The 14,054-nt window shown below is 40.2% G+C and overlaps 1 protein-coding gene across 1 annotated transcript in view; it reads right to left on the minus strand.

Moving 5' to 3' along the window:
• Window positions 1-14,054, minus strand: part of CDH18 (cadherin 18) — a 485,140-nt gene that overhangs the window by 4,861 nt on the left and 466,225 nt on the right. The window contains exon 12 of the mRNA XM_019541925.1: window positions 1,210-1,461. Coding sequence (XP_019397470.1) covers window positions 1,210-1,461 — 252 coding nt within the window. The remainder of the gene's footprint in view (window positions 1-1,209; window positions 1,462-14,054) is intronic.

Consider the following 14,054-nt stretch of genomic DNA (forward strand, 5'->3'; position numbering starts at 1 on the left):
GACTTCAGTGGCCATCCTGGCTGCCCAGTTCTTCTGAACATCAGACCACTTGGTATCATAACTTGCTTTAGTTACTGTCCTGTTATTCTACCCCACAACAGTTCTACTTATCAAGACACTCTTTCCACATTTCCATTTCCCTTTAAGGCCTCTTGTCACATGCAGCTTTATTGGCTACTGACCACTCCTCACTCCCTTACTCATTGATGAATGTAGGGTCTTTGCGCAACCATGGCAAACATAATAAGAAGCAGGTGTAGGAGAAGCATTCAATCCCTGGGTTCCGGAGACATGCCAATGCACCAAGAAGCCGTGGCCCCGCTACCCTGTGCCAGAGGTAGGTCATCCATCCTGCAGGGCCCAATGACTCGGATGCCTTTGATGTAAATCAACCACATCTGTACATTTTCAAGTTACATCTTAACATGTGACAGAATTGGTTGCACTGAGCTATGTCAATTTGTCAAAAGAACACAGGCTTTCAGGGGAGATACATTGATTTTAAAAAATACGTGGGTCATGAAACAAGCACCATTGTTTTAAACATTCTGCATTAGAAAAAAGCAAACGTACAGTAGAGGGATGTTTCTATACACAGCAGGTTGTATCTCTGCTGAAAGATAATATTAACTAATTGGTTACATCAAAATTGTCCTGAGTAAATAACATGTCAAGAGAAAATGCACTTCCAAGGGCATTTATCTAATGAAATCATCTTACTGTCTCATATGTCCTTTACCCTCTAGATTACGTTGTGCATTGCTATCAGTTCATTTCACAAAGGTAATTAAGAAGTGGCTTTTATACAATTGAATGTTGCTTCTTACAGAGCAATACAGTTCACAAAGCTTTCCCTTCATTTCTTCTTTATCATTTTTCCAACTGTTCCAGAGATGGTACTTAAATCAGTGCCTTTCTGAAAATATTCCAAATTACCTGAGGAGATCTGCACTGGTAATTACTCCATGACCTCTGAAAGAATTGTGTCTAAGGAGTCTAATCTTTCAACAATCTGCTTTTAAGACATTTTTCCTATTACTTTTAGCTAAATATTTTTTTTAGAAAATATAACCATAGCTTTGTATGTCTGATTTCTAATTACGAAAAGCAATCCCCGGTTCAGAACCACATTATATGTCACTCCATTGCCACATTCTAAAGGCTAGAGAATATAGAGGATGTAGGTACTTAACGCTAAGAGCTGCTTACCCAAAAGGATGAGGACACAGAGAAGAATTGCAATTAAAGCTCCCGTGCTCAAACCAGCTGAGGAGAGGAAAGCTTCAGCATGACAGGTTCGCACACGTCCATCTCTCTCACATGCACACACCCTGATTGTAAGTGTGCTGCTACTGGTCAGGGAGGGGATTCCAGTATCAGAAATCAAAATAGGGAGGTAATAGACATCTTGAGTGGTTCGACTGAATCTTCTCCGTCTGGTCAGAATGCTGGCTGTATTATCTACAACACCAAAAAGCAGAATGCCACCTTAATAGAAACTAAATTTTATAATTTGTACCTTACCCACCTCAAAGGGCTAACTGTAATCCTTTTGGTCCTGATTTATATTTACATTATACTTTATGCCAAATTGGGTCCACCTCCCTAGTAAGGCCCCTTTCCATGGTCCATATGGTGTAAAAACTCCTTGGTATAAATAAGAATAAGGCTTCTCTTACAGGCTTCAGAGGGCAGTGAATTTTCAGGAGTGATCTGAATAAGGAGAGCATAGTGGCCAAAAACACAGCTGTGAGAAGTTCAGGGTGAAGATGATAGCTGATGCTGAGAGTTACAGTGGTGGGCATGGGAAGTTAAAAGGTGAGAGTGGGAAAGGTAGTGCAGCTACAGAACAGAAGAGGGAGGAAGTTTTTGTCAAATTCTGTCATCTTAATATGAACCCCAGGTGTAGCTGGTATGCATGGCAGTTAATAAAATTAGTAATCATTATCCCATTACATTTATATTACAGTAATACCCAAAGGCTCCAATTAGGATCAGGTCTCCATTCTGCAAGTTACTGCACAAACATACATGAAGGCACAGTTTCTGCCACAAAGGGCCTATTGCTAAGAAGACGAAGTGAGAAGGAAAAGTTTTCAATTAGCAATAATTGTGCCTTGGATTAACCTCATTGGCTACGATACTGGGTCTGCAGGGTTGTTACAGTTCTCTAAAAGTTATTATAAACAAAGCAACAATCACTTAGCTCCATCTACTGTCACCCCAGACACAATTAAATGACTGGTTTCTTAAAGGCACTGGGGCAGAGATGAGTCCTGAGGAGTCAATTGAAAAAGGAAGGTAGTTAGATTTCAGATCAGATTAGGGGGATATCTTGCAATAATGGGTGAATAAGGCTCTGGCAAAAGGCTAATGAAGCTGTTATTATTATTACAGTAAAAGTGATGGGTGTGTGCAAGCCTGTAGAATCATAGCACATGACAATGGAAATGTAGCAGGGTGATAAAGAGCAGGGGAAAGGAAACAATGTGATGATCTTGTAACATTACTGGGAGTTACCATATGAGGCTTTTATAAATAGGTTTGAAAAGCTTTGTTTAACCAGAGCCTCAGAAGATCTTACAGGTGCATTTACTCTGATGTACATTGTTTTTCTGGAAACTGTTTCTCTTGTCATTATTAAAGTCTATTCACTATTTGAGCCTCTCTTACTGGAACTATATCTTTAAGTGCTGAGTTGCTGCCTACAGAATGTGCCTAGATAAACATCATGGGATTAAAAAAATCTGTGAATGCTGAAGAATACTAAAAACCAAACAGCTAATTAAGGCATAAGCTTTGGCACAGCCCTCCGGAATGAACTGGGAAGTATGAATGTTCTGAGTGGAGGAAACCGAAAATAAAGAGCATGGACATTTTTGAAAGAGTCTGTAACATGTGGGTTGGCATAAGTCAAATAGAGATTTTGCTCAAATTGCTCTGATAAGCAACACACCAATACAAGTGAGTAGATATCACTGACTAAATGGATATGGGTGCAAGAATACAACCAATACTGTGTTTTCTAGCCCATATTGCTGCTTGTTCTTTGTGTCAAGTGGGTGAGATTCTAGCTAGGATGAATATATATTGCTTACTTAGTGCTGAATCAATATGTCATTCTTTCTCCATCAAGCCCTTTATGCCAATGTTTTAAACATTAATTTCAGCTATTTCTCTCTCTTGACATTTCACTTGTGCCTGTGGCCAGACTTGTATCCAGCCTTTATCGGCATAGCATTGATACTTGTTGCAATCACTCAAACATTTAATCCTTAACATGCATGTAAAGCAGAAAAGTAACATCTCCCATTACCAAAGATATCACAACATTTGCCTGAGCCAAGAATTGAATTCACCTAAGTCTCAGCCCACAGGCTTCTTGTCTAGGGACCTTTCTTGCTTTCTCAATAAGCTCTTTGGTAAATGACTTAGTTACATATTTATTTATCTTTGTCCTCCATGTCCTACTGAGCATAATTCCTTTGTAACAATCCTGTAAACCTCCTATTGCCCTATGTCAAAAGACAATTTAAGGATACTGTCCAGGGCTGCCTGCCCAGTAAACTTCTTCCAGTGCTTGAGAGGCATGGAGCCATCCATTTAAAATGTCTTTTGTCTGCATCTCTCTACTTTGTTGTTTGCATAAACTTAAATGAATAACTTGTCAGCACCCACTGATAGCATGCTCATTCAAAACAGTATGAGAGGCTGTCAAAGAGATTCAGCATGGAAATTATTATAAATACAGATATAACCTGCTTCTTTCCTGCTGAGGGAGCAAATAACAACTACTGCTGCCACCGTTAGCAACAGAAAAAATTAAGTGTGTGTCAAATAATCTACCAAAAATGTTGCATAAGTCTGAAAGAATTGTTTTTTGGGGCAGGAAAAGCATTTCAAAATACACCAAAACCCCCAAAAGAATACCATTAATGAGTAAGCTTCCTGAAATGTATATGTATATGCATATGCATATATAGAGAGAAATGATCCTATTGAATTTTAGTTTCTCATGTAGTATTAAATCTGGAGCTAGGACATTTTATTAACACCCCAAGTGGATACCTCCAGTCATACTTGTTGTTTTACCATCAATGGACATGTTGTTTCCACCTTATTCTGCAACCACATATGGGAGTAGTCTGTTTTGTGATAAAATTGTGTTACTTAATTGAAAAAAAAAACAAGTGAATGTCACTGGGATTCAGATTACATTTACTATATAAGGAGACCTCTTCCTCACAGCAGTGACAGCACTGGCCTGCTGATTCTAATCAGAGTATGCCACATACAGAGAGGTTCATCAAGCTCCATGGCTCATGGGACTTACTGGGCTCTGCCAGTTTAATGTGAAAAGAAATGGAAGACTCACAAGGCTTATTTTACAGGCTGAACTAGATTGTTCTTTGGTACATGCATGACCTTTTACATTTAATAAAATGTGATATACAAACAATTTCAGTGGGTTTCTCTAGCTTACTGGTAGTGAGGGGGTTTCCTGATGGTGTGCTTTTTACAAAGGACTATGTCATCAGCATTTGCTTGTTATTCATTATAGGTGAAATCCAAAGTGAAAATATAGCACAAGTGCAGAAAAAAGCACATGCTAAGGCTATGCATAGATGCTAATTTCCAACAGAAGACAGAGAGATGGCAGGCACTACAGAGCTGCTTCCTAGGCCACCCTGACCTTAGAGAATCCCATTAATTGATAGCCTGCACTATACCCTGGCTTTGGAAGGAGACAAACTGTCAAGTGGTGGTGGCAGCTACTGAAAAGCAGAAGCTGCCACAGACAGCCAGGGTTGGCTCCAGCCCTACAAGAATGCCCCCCCACTTCCCAAATCCTGCCAACCAGCTGATTACCAAGGGCAGGCTGCTGCTCCAGGCTTTGCCTCAGGTGCCAAACTTCCTTGCCACAGCACTGCTGGGGACACAGCTATCTGCCCAGCTCCACACTTTTCTGGTCTGGCCTCAAGCAGTATGGGGAGAAGCAATTCACTGCAGTGGCAATGCTCTTGAAGTCAGCTGGGCAGTGCAGGTGGCAAGGGGAAGCTAGAGGGATCAGGAAATGGAAACCAGGACCTGGGAGGGGGAAAACGTCCTGTGTACATGGCTCCCAGTCCCTCTGGCTTTGCTTAACCCACTGCCATGCAGCTGAGTGGCTGGCATGGCAGTTTAAAAGTCTGAGGGGATGGGATCCAGGAGTGCAAAGGCTTTCTCTAGTTCGGCTCATGGCTCTCTCTTTCCACACCACACCACACCATGCCCCTATAACCAACTGAGCAGTGGAGTGACAATTTAACAGTTGGCAGGTGAAAACAGGGTCCTTGAGTCCTGCTTCCAGTTTTCAGCTTTTCAACTGCCACCCTGCTACTCAGGTGAGTGGCAGGGCAGCAAGTGGAAGCCAGCAGGAGCTGGCAAAGCCCTCTGCCTCTTCCACAAACTGGGGACTGCCCAGTTTGGGGAAGAGGCAGGAAGCAATGGGTGCTGCTCCAATTCTGAAAAGTTCTCCTGGTTTATGGGATGGGAAGAGCAGCTGCCCCCACAAAGCTTTCTCAGGACCAGGGTGCCCTGGTCTCAAGAAGGCAGTTTTGCCCAGGAGCAGTTAAGCCAGAGGAAAGTGTACAGACATTCAGTCTCCCAGGAGAAACTGCCTCAGAAGCAATTTAACCGTAATTGTTTCCAGGTCTCCCCGCACAAGAGTGGCCATTTTTGCTCTGGGAGAAAAAGTCTGAACATCTGTACACCTTTGGTTTCTAATAGCTAGAGGCTAATGACAGAATCTTTGCCAGTCTGAATATGGATGCTGCCTTTAGAATGCAAGCCGGACTTCAAGTCTGCCTTCCCTCCAAATGAGAAGCCAGGAGAAGAGGAAACTTACACTGAGTTTAAAACCTAAACGAGACCCACATACCACATAAACAACAGCTAAATCTAAATTTAAGAATACCCAGCAATCTCAGTATAACCTGAATGCAGTTCTCACTGCCTTCTTACCTTTTAAAAAATATATTATTACCTCATCATACGCTCATACAATTCCACTGGCTTCCTAGTAAATCAGGATCCAATTTAAAATTGCTTCTTTCTTTAAAAATAGAACATTTTCTAGTTTATTCTATGGCTTTCATAGCCACTTACTTCTCCATTCAACTTTTCACTTCCCAGAACTGGCTTCCTTTCTGCCCTTCCATGTAATTTTACTATACCATGGGGGAAGCCCTCTTCTCCATAGACCCCATAGTCAGGAACTGCTCTTCTTTCCCGTTGCAAAGGACTCTTCGTTTTCTTTCACATCCCAAATGAAAAGGCATGTTCTCTCCTTGGATTACATCTTAATTTATCTCCATGTTCAAGTTTAAAACTATGTTTCACTGAGTTGGGCAAAACCTGGAACACTCAATACAATTTTCCAGAATTATGGAACAGCTCAGATTCAACTACTTATCCACAGCTGTATATCACATCTCACGGCTATTTCTACACAAAGCTCTTGAATCCAGTTTGCAAAAAACACATTATCTTAAATAAAATATTATTAGATAGCACTGTATTTTCAAGTGTGATGATAATAAGGAGTATACTGTTGGTGATCACTGATAATGATACTTTGAACTATCCCTCATATAGTCCTAATTGTACAATGAATGATGATGCTGGTTAAAATGATCTCCCAGAGGGCAGTGTTAACTCTCCCACTGTTTTAAATGAGGTCAGGATTTCAGACTTTTGTGTGTGTGTGTGTGTGTGGGGGGGTGTTACACATGCTCCAGAGGTGGGAGTGCTGCACTTTAATCAGAGTGGCTCTGGGAGCTACTGTAATTTAAGCAACCACAGTGTTTCCTGTATCAGCATCTCCACAATTCAAAATGGCAGTGTGGGCACTTTAAAGCTTGCTGAGCAAGCTTTAGTTAAAGCGTCCTCACCACCATTTGAAGTACAGGGATGCTGATACACAAGACACAGAGGCTGCTGGAGCATGCTAATTAACATGCTGTAGCAGCAGATTTGATTGATATTTGATAGAATTGAATTATCAATTAATCGAGTCTGTTCTAACACACTGTAATTACAGTGCATTGGAGCATCCTACCCTTTATTTATAGGCACCCTTTATTTTCAGAGTTCAAAGTTTCAGTGTTCCAAGAACTAGACATGGAAAAACTGAATTTAAGCAAGGCGATAATCTTGTAAAAGACCAGACAAAATAATCATTTTGGCCGGGTGCAGACATTACACTTTTATAGGTATAAGTGATCAGAAACCAGTCTATACCCATAACAGATCAGAAGTTTGGCTCTCAAAGACTGGTTTAAAAATGGGGGAACCCAATCTAAGATTTGAACCCCCTGCCCACTGCTCAAATCAAAGGGTGAATATGTGTTCTTTTTGTTACCAAAGTATACTATGCCACTTTCAGAAAACCAGATAACAAATCCACCTCAGGCTTTTTGAATGTCTGTACCTTGCCTTTAAGTGATTATTTCACCCAGGGAGCACAATTAGGTTTTTAAAATCCAGTTGTTGGATTCTATCAAATATATGATATCAAATATTGATTCTAATCAATCAGAACTTTCTCATAATGAAGCACTTCAGGCAAAAGGTAACCAAGTAGATGAGGCTCATCCCTATTATTGTAATGGCCACATGGCTTTAAAAACAAAGTCAAATCTTGAATGGTACTTGGTGCATGGAATTCCCACTAACTGTAGTAGGAATGATAAGTGTTCAGTGTCTCTGAGGATACAGATTTTATACAGGAAAGGAAAACTATTTTTGAATAGAATGGTCCTAGGAAAGGTTACATTTTCAGTTATAACAAAATTAAGTGATGATAATCACTCTACAAACATGCTCAGAAATAACACATTAGGACCATAAAGGGGAAAGAGGTTGAAGTACAATTCCTTCTCTGTGATAAGTGATGCCATATCCATCAACTGAATATCAAAAGTGGCACCAATCATGACCCTCATCTCAACAGATATTATCGTCACATTTTTTCTAGCTAAACAGAACTATAATTGTAATAGAATAATGACAATGGTCCTATCAGTAATTTCTATAGTAATGGTGCCCACAGACTTTGAACAACTGAGCCTGGTTACATTTTCTTTATGAACATAGACAGAACAAGACACTCCTACAGAATTCTGCCCCTGTGAATCTGCCTAGGCTAATATTCAAAGGAGGGCCAGTCTTCAAATTTGATCAGGCAAGCATAACCTCCCCCTCACCTCCCCTTACATAAATCTAACTGAGAATGAGCAATCCAATATATGGAGCTACAGCAGCAGTGACAAGAATGCAAACTGAAAAGAAAAAAATATCAGACCTAAATATGGAAGAGCAAAAAATGAGGCTTCCTGAGCAGAAAGGGTTTAAGCTCATGAGTAGCAACTTAACAATGATAAAACAAAGATTATTGGCCAAGTTGCAAAAAAAGATTGTTGGAATGTGAGCAGCGAGATGAAATAAGGGAACAGATAATTTCAGACAAGAAAAAAAGACAATACAAAGACTGAAAAATGTGGGGGGGGGGAAGGCAAGTTTGGTAGAAGATAAAACAAAAAATTCATGGACAAAGTTGACATTGATAATTTTACAGTGAATATATCCTGAATAAATGAAGTTTAAACATTCTTAAGGGGAGGGGGTAGAAAACATTTGAAAATTAGAAACTGACATTTTATGCTAGATAAAATAAATAAGTAAATGCCAAAGGGAAAAACTACCTGTTGGTGTTTTATACTTGATAACTTTTTAAAAGTAACTATTAGAAGAGACATGGTTACATACATAGTGAGAACAGAAACAGATTCTGTTCTCCCACTTAGAAATATCTTTGATCATGGCTGTTTGTATATTTTGTATTTTCTCTTCAAGTAATTACAGTATGGAGTGAGTAAATGAAGTCCTACACTGTATGCATCTATAAATCTTTATGATTACACACAATTAGGCCACGGGTACAAAAATAGAGCGTATATCCCAGTAAAGACATACACATGTATTAGGACAAGTAAAACATGTTTTATGGTTCTAGAAAACAAGGTCAAGAGTTAACAATATGTATCCTAATACTCATTGTCATTGTGAAAAGACTGTCATAAAGTTACCATATAATATAATAGTAACAAAATCATATGCCTAATTCATTTATACTGTTTCCCAAGGCCCTTTGGAAGTCCTATAAAAGATGACGACTATCATGTCTTCATTTTGCAGATGGAAAAACAAAGAACAATTAAATGAGTTGGTCAAGGTCGCTTCATGGCTAATGACAGCAGCAAAGACAAAAAACAAGGTCTACACCATGGTCTCTTGAATTTAATCCAATCTCCATACAATGGTTAAGACTAAAACAAAACAAACAAGTAAATGAATAAATAAATAAAAATTCAGCCAAATCACAGTTGCAAATGTGGTCTGATTTCTGTTCCTAACTTGTTTCAGATTACAATGGGTCACTTTTTTGGGTGAAGGAAATGACTTTGAAGAAAGAAGGGAAAATGTGGCTGTATAATTTACAGAAGGAAATTTTATATATGAAACTGAACAGTTCCACAAACTGAAAACAGTAAAGAGAGCATGCAACACAAATAAGGGTTGATCCAAGTAGGGTTGCAGGAAAGAATAAAAAATGATCTACTAGAAACAACATTAGTTTGAGAAATATGTTAAATATAGGTAGTTGTGTTGTAATACAAAAAAGAGACAGAGGCTGATGAACAGGATCAACAAATTTTATAGTTTGGTTCACAAGCACTGGAAGTGAACCAGGCTTTTTACATCATCAGCTAGAAGATGCAAACTCAGTGACTTTCCCATATTTATCCCACAACAATAGCTTTCTTCCATTGAAATAAGGCCCTGGATCTGCTCACTAAGCTGCACTTTCCCTCCTTGAAGAGAGCTAAATAAAATACATGGCTCTTAGGGCTTGCTGGAGGTGAGAGGAGTGACACTTTTCACATGGAAAAATCACTAACTCCAGAACAGAGATTTTTCAGCTCCTTAGTTATATATATCACTCTGGCTATTGTTCACCGAACATACTCAAGCCAGAACTCAAGACTCAGCTCAAGTGGTTTACATAATCCTTGTGGAATATTTGACATAGCTCTAAGCAATATCTTTTCACACTTTAGAAATGTAGACTATGAAGTCTATGGCACTCAAGGCTGTTATCTCATTCTTCTTTATTTCCAAAGTGCCCGATCATCTCTGACTTGATATACTGAACTCCCTGAACTGAAAAGAAATGCAAGAACAGGAAAATCAAAGAATCAGAGATACAATGCTAGCACTGTAGAAGCAGAAGCACTTTGGAGAGTACTAACTTACTTATTATTCACAATATAAGGATTTTTGGCACAAGAGAAATGCAAGTAAAAATAAATAAAAACCTGTTGTTGCTTTAGGCATGTTTTAATTTGATTTTCAGCTCTGCTCACGTCAGCGGCTCAACTTTTCTAAGTTTGCTGAGATGTCATAACTAATTAAAAACAAAGTGCAAAAAATCTTTTAAGAGAAGCCTGTATTTATAATACCACTGAAGCCAGAGCTACCAATTTCTGAGTCCTAATTTGTTTATGTAGGAGTAAATTCTTCAGTATTTCCATTTTATTCATTTATTGATAACTTTGGGAAACAGTTTTATTTTTGGTCTGTTTGAAACCTATTGTTGTAGGATTGCCTGTCGTCTAGTGTAGCACAATTTGCAATTCGTTTATTGAAGCAAGCAAATGGTGTCATTCAGTTCTAATGGAGAGGGAAAGAGCCTTTATGTCACTCGCTAATTTCCCCTCCTGGCCATCTGAGGAGCAAAAGAGTTTTAGGTCTTTAGAAGGGGGAAAGTTGCAAAGATCTTTGTACTCACAAGAAACATTTGGTTTAGAAGAGATCTCTCCATCTTACCAAAACACCCCTCCAAAACAAAACAAAACAAAATAAAAACCAACAAAAAATTCTATCAGGTCCAATGCACTTCTTTTTTCTGGAAAGGCTGGACTCATATTTATTTTGCATGGTTCATAAGTTGCTATCTTCTAGCTACATAGCTTTTGATCTTCTGTATTTCAGCTAAATGATATTATCTGATCAAAATACTGTATATCTCATTTACTGTATCAAGTGCTCTGAGTTTCTCTTACACGAGAGAGAGAGGCCCAGAGCAGTCAATCAACCACAGCAGTCACATTGTTCTCTCTCAAATACCCTTACAGTGTCTGTTTTCTGTATAGCTGGGTGAACAGCTAGGCCCCCCCTTCTACATGTTATACGTATTGTACAATTAAGTGATTAATTGTTCAATTTCCTTGAGAGGAGCTACACGTGCAAAGTAGCTATCACACAGTAAAAGGCTCCAACCAGCTATAAAGTTAGACATGTAGAGGGGTCCCTCATAAAATGCATTCTTTAAAGGTTTATGCTCCATGCCAAATGCACTGATATTTTTTAACAGCTGTATAAATCTTGCAAGATTTTGGATTTGTCATCCAGTTTCATTGTGAGCAAAAGCAGTTGTTTCTTCTTGGCCTACTACAAACATTATCTGTTTCTCTTGACTTTATCCATTAAATATTAGAGACACGAGAGCAATGAAAAACATGTTGTATGTCTGTACATGCACATTACATCTAATAACACACAGCTCTACTCTGACGGGATTTTGGAAATCAAATGGATTTCCCCCTCTAGGAGAAATAAAAAACATTTGGAAAAAACAATACCAGCAGTAGGAGACAATCTGCTTTTGTACTGTTTTCCTTTCCTTTACTGCTGTGTGTTGATTCTAATCCTGATCCTAGTGTTATATGACCCAACAAACCAATTAAGGATAGGTAATAATCCAGAATATTTGCCCAGACAGTGGTTCTTCTGTGTGCACAGTAAAACAGAATAATTTTTAATACAGTTATATATAAAACCTAGTAATATAGTATGTGTGTGTGTGTATAGTGTGTATATATTACAGCTGATAAGAACAGGAACTTCACGTGATCTTAGCCTTTAAAATAGTAGGCTAAGAACAGATGTTCAAAAAACCCCTGGCAGAAGTGCTTTATTATGCTTTATTTAAAGTGCTGTAAGTTAGAGCACAAGCAACGCAAACAGACATTTTCTGTCCAGTGAAGTGAGGGGGAGGGAGGGGCTCAGAGCCTGCCTGTACTGGCTACCAGGGATGTTCCTGCATGCCTCCCAGGAGGCTGCCAGAATGACTTCTCTCCCCAACCCTGCCCTCCCAACCAGATGGCAACCGTCAGCAGTGGCTGGAGGGGAGAGACCCTGGAGCCCTTCTCCTGCAAGCCCCCACCCGAGCTGTGGTGCACTGCAGGGACAGAAACCCTCCTTCTCCCTCCCCTACCCCATACAGCCAAGCTACTCACTGGGCTGTAATAAGATGCTCACTGGGTCAGTGACAGGTGAGGGGACAGGGCCAACTCTGCACCTGGGCAAAGCACAGAAGCTCTAACAGAAAGCACTTTAGTCTACACCTCATCCAATAAGGGTTAATTTAGAGCATGAGCTACTATTTTTAAAATGCGGTAAGAGCCATGAACACCTTTTCAGTTAAAGCTTAAGAGCACTTTCTGTCTGCTTAAAGTAAGATAGATGTAATGCAGGGGTGGGCAAAGTGGTGGATCTGGCCAGCAGCCAGATTCCATTTCTCAGCAGCTCCTGCCCACATGTCTGGGACTGGTCTCCACCTAGACCCCAGCCACAGTGATAGTGCTGTGATAGTGCAAGGCTGGGGTTGCCATGGAGACAGGCTGCAGCCGTGCTGGCAGGCCACACTGCAGGGCAGGGTAGGGGGCTGCTCCAGAGGTGGTGGGATTTTGCGGTGGGGGCAGCTTGGCCCAGGAGCAGGGCAGAGCTGTGATCTGCAGCCTGAACACTCCAGGAGCGGGCATGCAGGTAGCGGAACATGGCTGTATCTTGGCTTCTTGCAGTGGTTACAGCCTGTCCCAGAGCAGAGGCACAGCCACAATCTGCTGCCTGCACACCCCTACAGTTTGCCGTTCTGCCCTGGCCCCTGGCCAAGGTGCTCCCTCCACAAGATTTTAGCAGCTCCGGAGCCGTCCCCTGCCCTGTGCTGCCCCTTCAAGCGTGGCTGGGGCTGGTCTCCATGGCAACCCCAGCCTTGTACTATCACAGCCATGTGCGCAGGGGCTGCTGGGAAATGGAGTCCAGTGGCTGGACTTTGGTATAATGTCTGTACCTAGCCACAATGTACATGTAAGTGCATGCATGCATGCCTGCATGTGTGTATGTGTGAATGTGTGTGTGTGTTTACCAGAAAAAGATGCTTCAGGGCCTTGAGTGCCAGTGTGAAACTTATCAGACCCAGGTTCAATTCCCTGCTTTGTCACAGACATCCTGTATAATATTGGTCAAGACACTTTCTTTTCTTAGACTCTCAGTTCCGCATTTGTTAAATGGGAATAATATCTCACAGAGCTGTTGCCTGAATAAATGCATTAAAGGGTCATAATGATATCCTATAATAACAGGGAGATGTAAGTTACATTTGGAATAAATTAGAAGCACCTTGTGGTGATAAAGTTAAAATATGCTGTGGTGAAGAAAGTAACATCCTAGTGAATGGAAAAGCTGAAAAGCTTCAGACATGTTTTATGCATTGGTCTTCAATAACAATCACCAAGGAGACAATTTTTTCTAGGTGGAGTTGAATGTTTTCTAGTTTTCATGTGAATTTCCCAGCCTCCAATCTGTGGTGAGTTTTGGATATAATAGGAATGCAATGTCGGGCAGAAATAGGAAGGAATGGAGGAAGAGAGATTGAAAACTCCTTAGGAAAAGAGCTACCATCATATTTATGTATATCTGCCTGAAAGGGGAAAAACTATTGGGAGAAGAAAGGAAATCCTATCCCAGAGGAATAAAGGAAGAGGACAAATAACACTGAGAATATTCTTGTAACTGTTTTATTTTTTTTTCTCTTCTGTATAACTGCCGCGCGGCACTCTCACATTTATGTAACCTTGAAGTCTTAACTAGTAAGCTAAATGAGCGCTTTG

The sequence above is a fragment of the Crocodylus porosus genome, unplaced genomic scaffold (genome assembly GCF_001723895.1).
Source record: "Crocodylus porosus isolate Cpor-Errol unplaced genomic scaffold, CroPor_comp1, whole genome shotgun sequence".
Classification (NCBI taxonomy): domain Eukaryota; kingdom Metazoa; phylum Chordata; order Crocodylia; family Crocodylidae; genus Crocodylus; species Crocodylus porosus.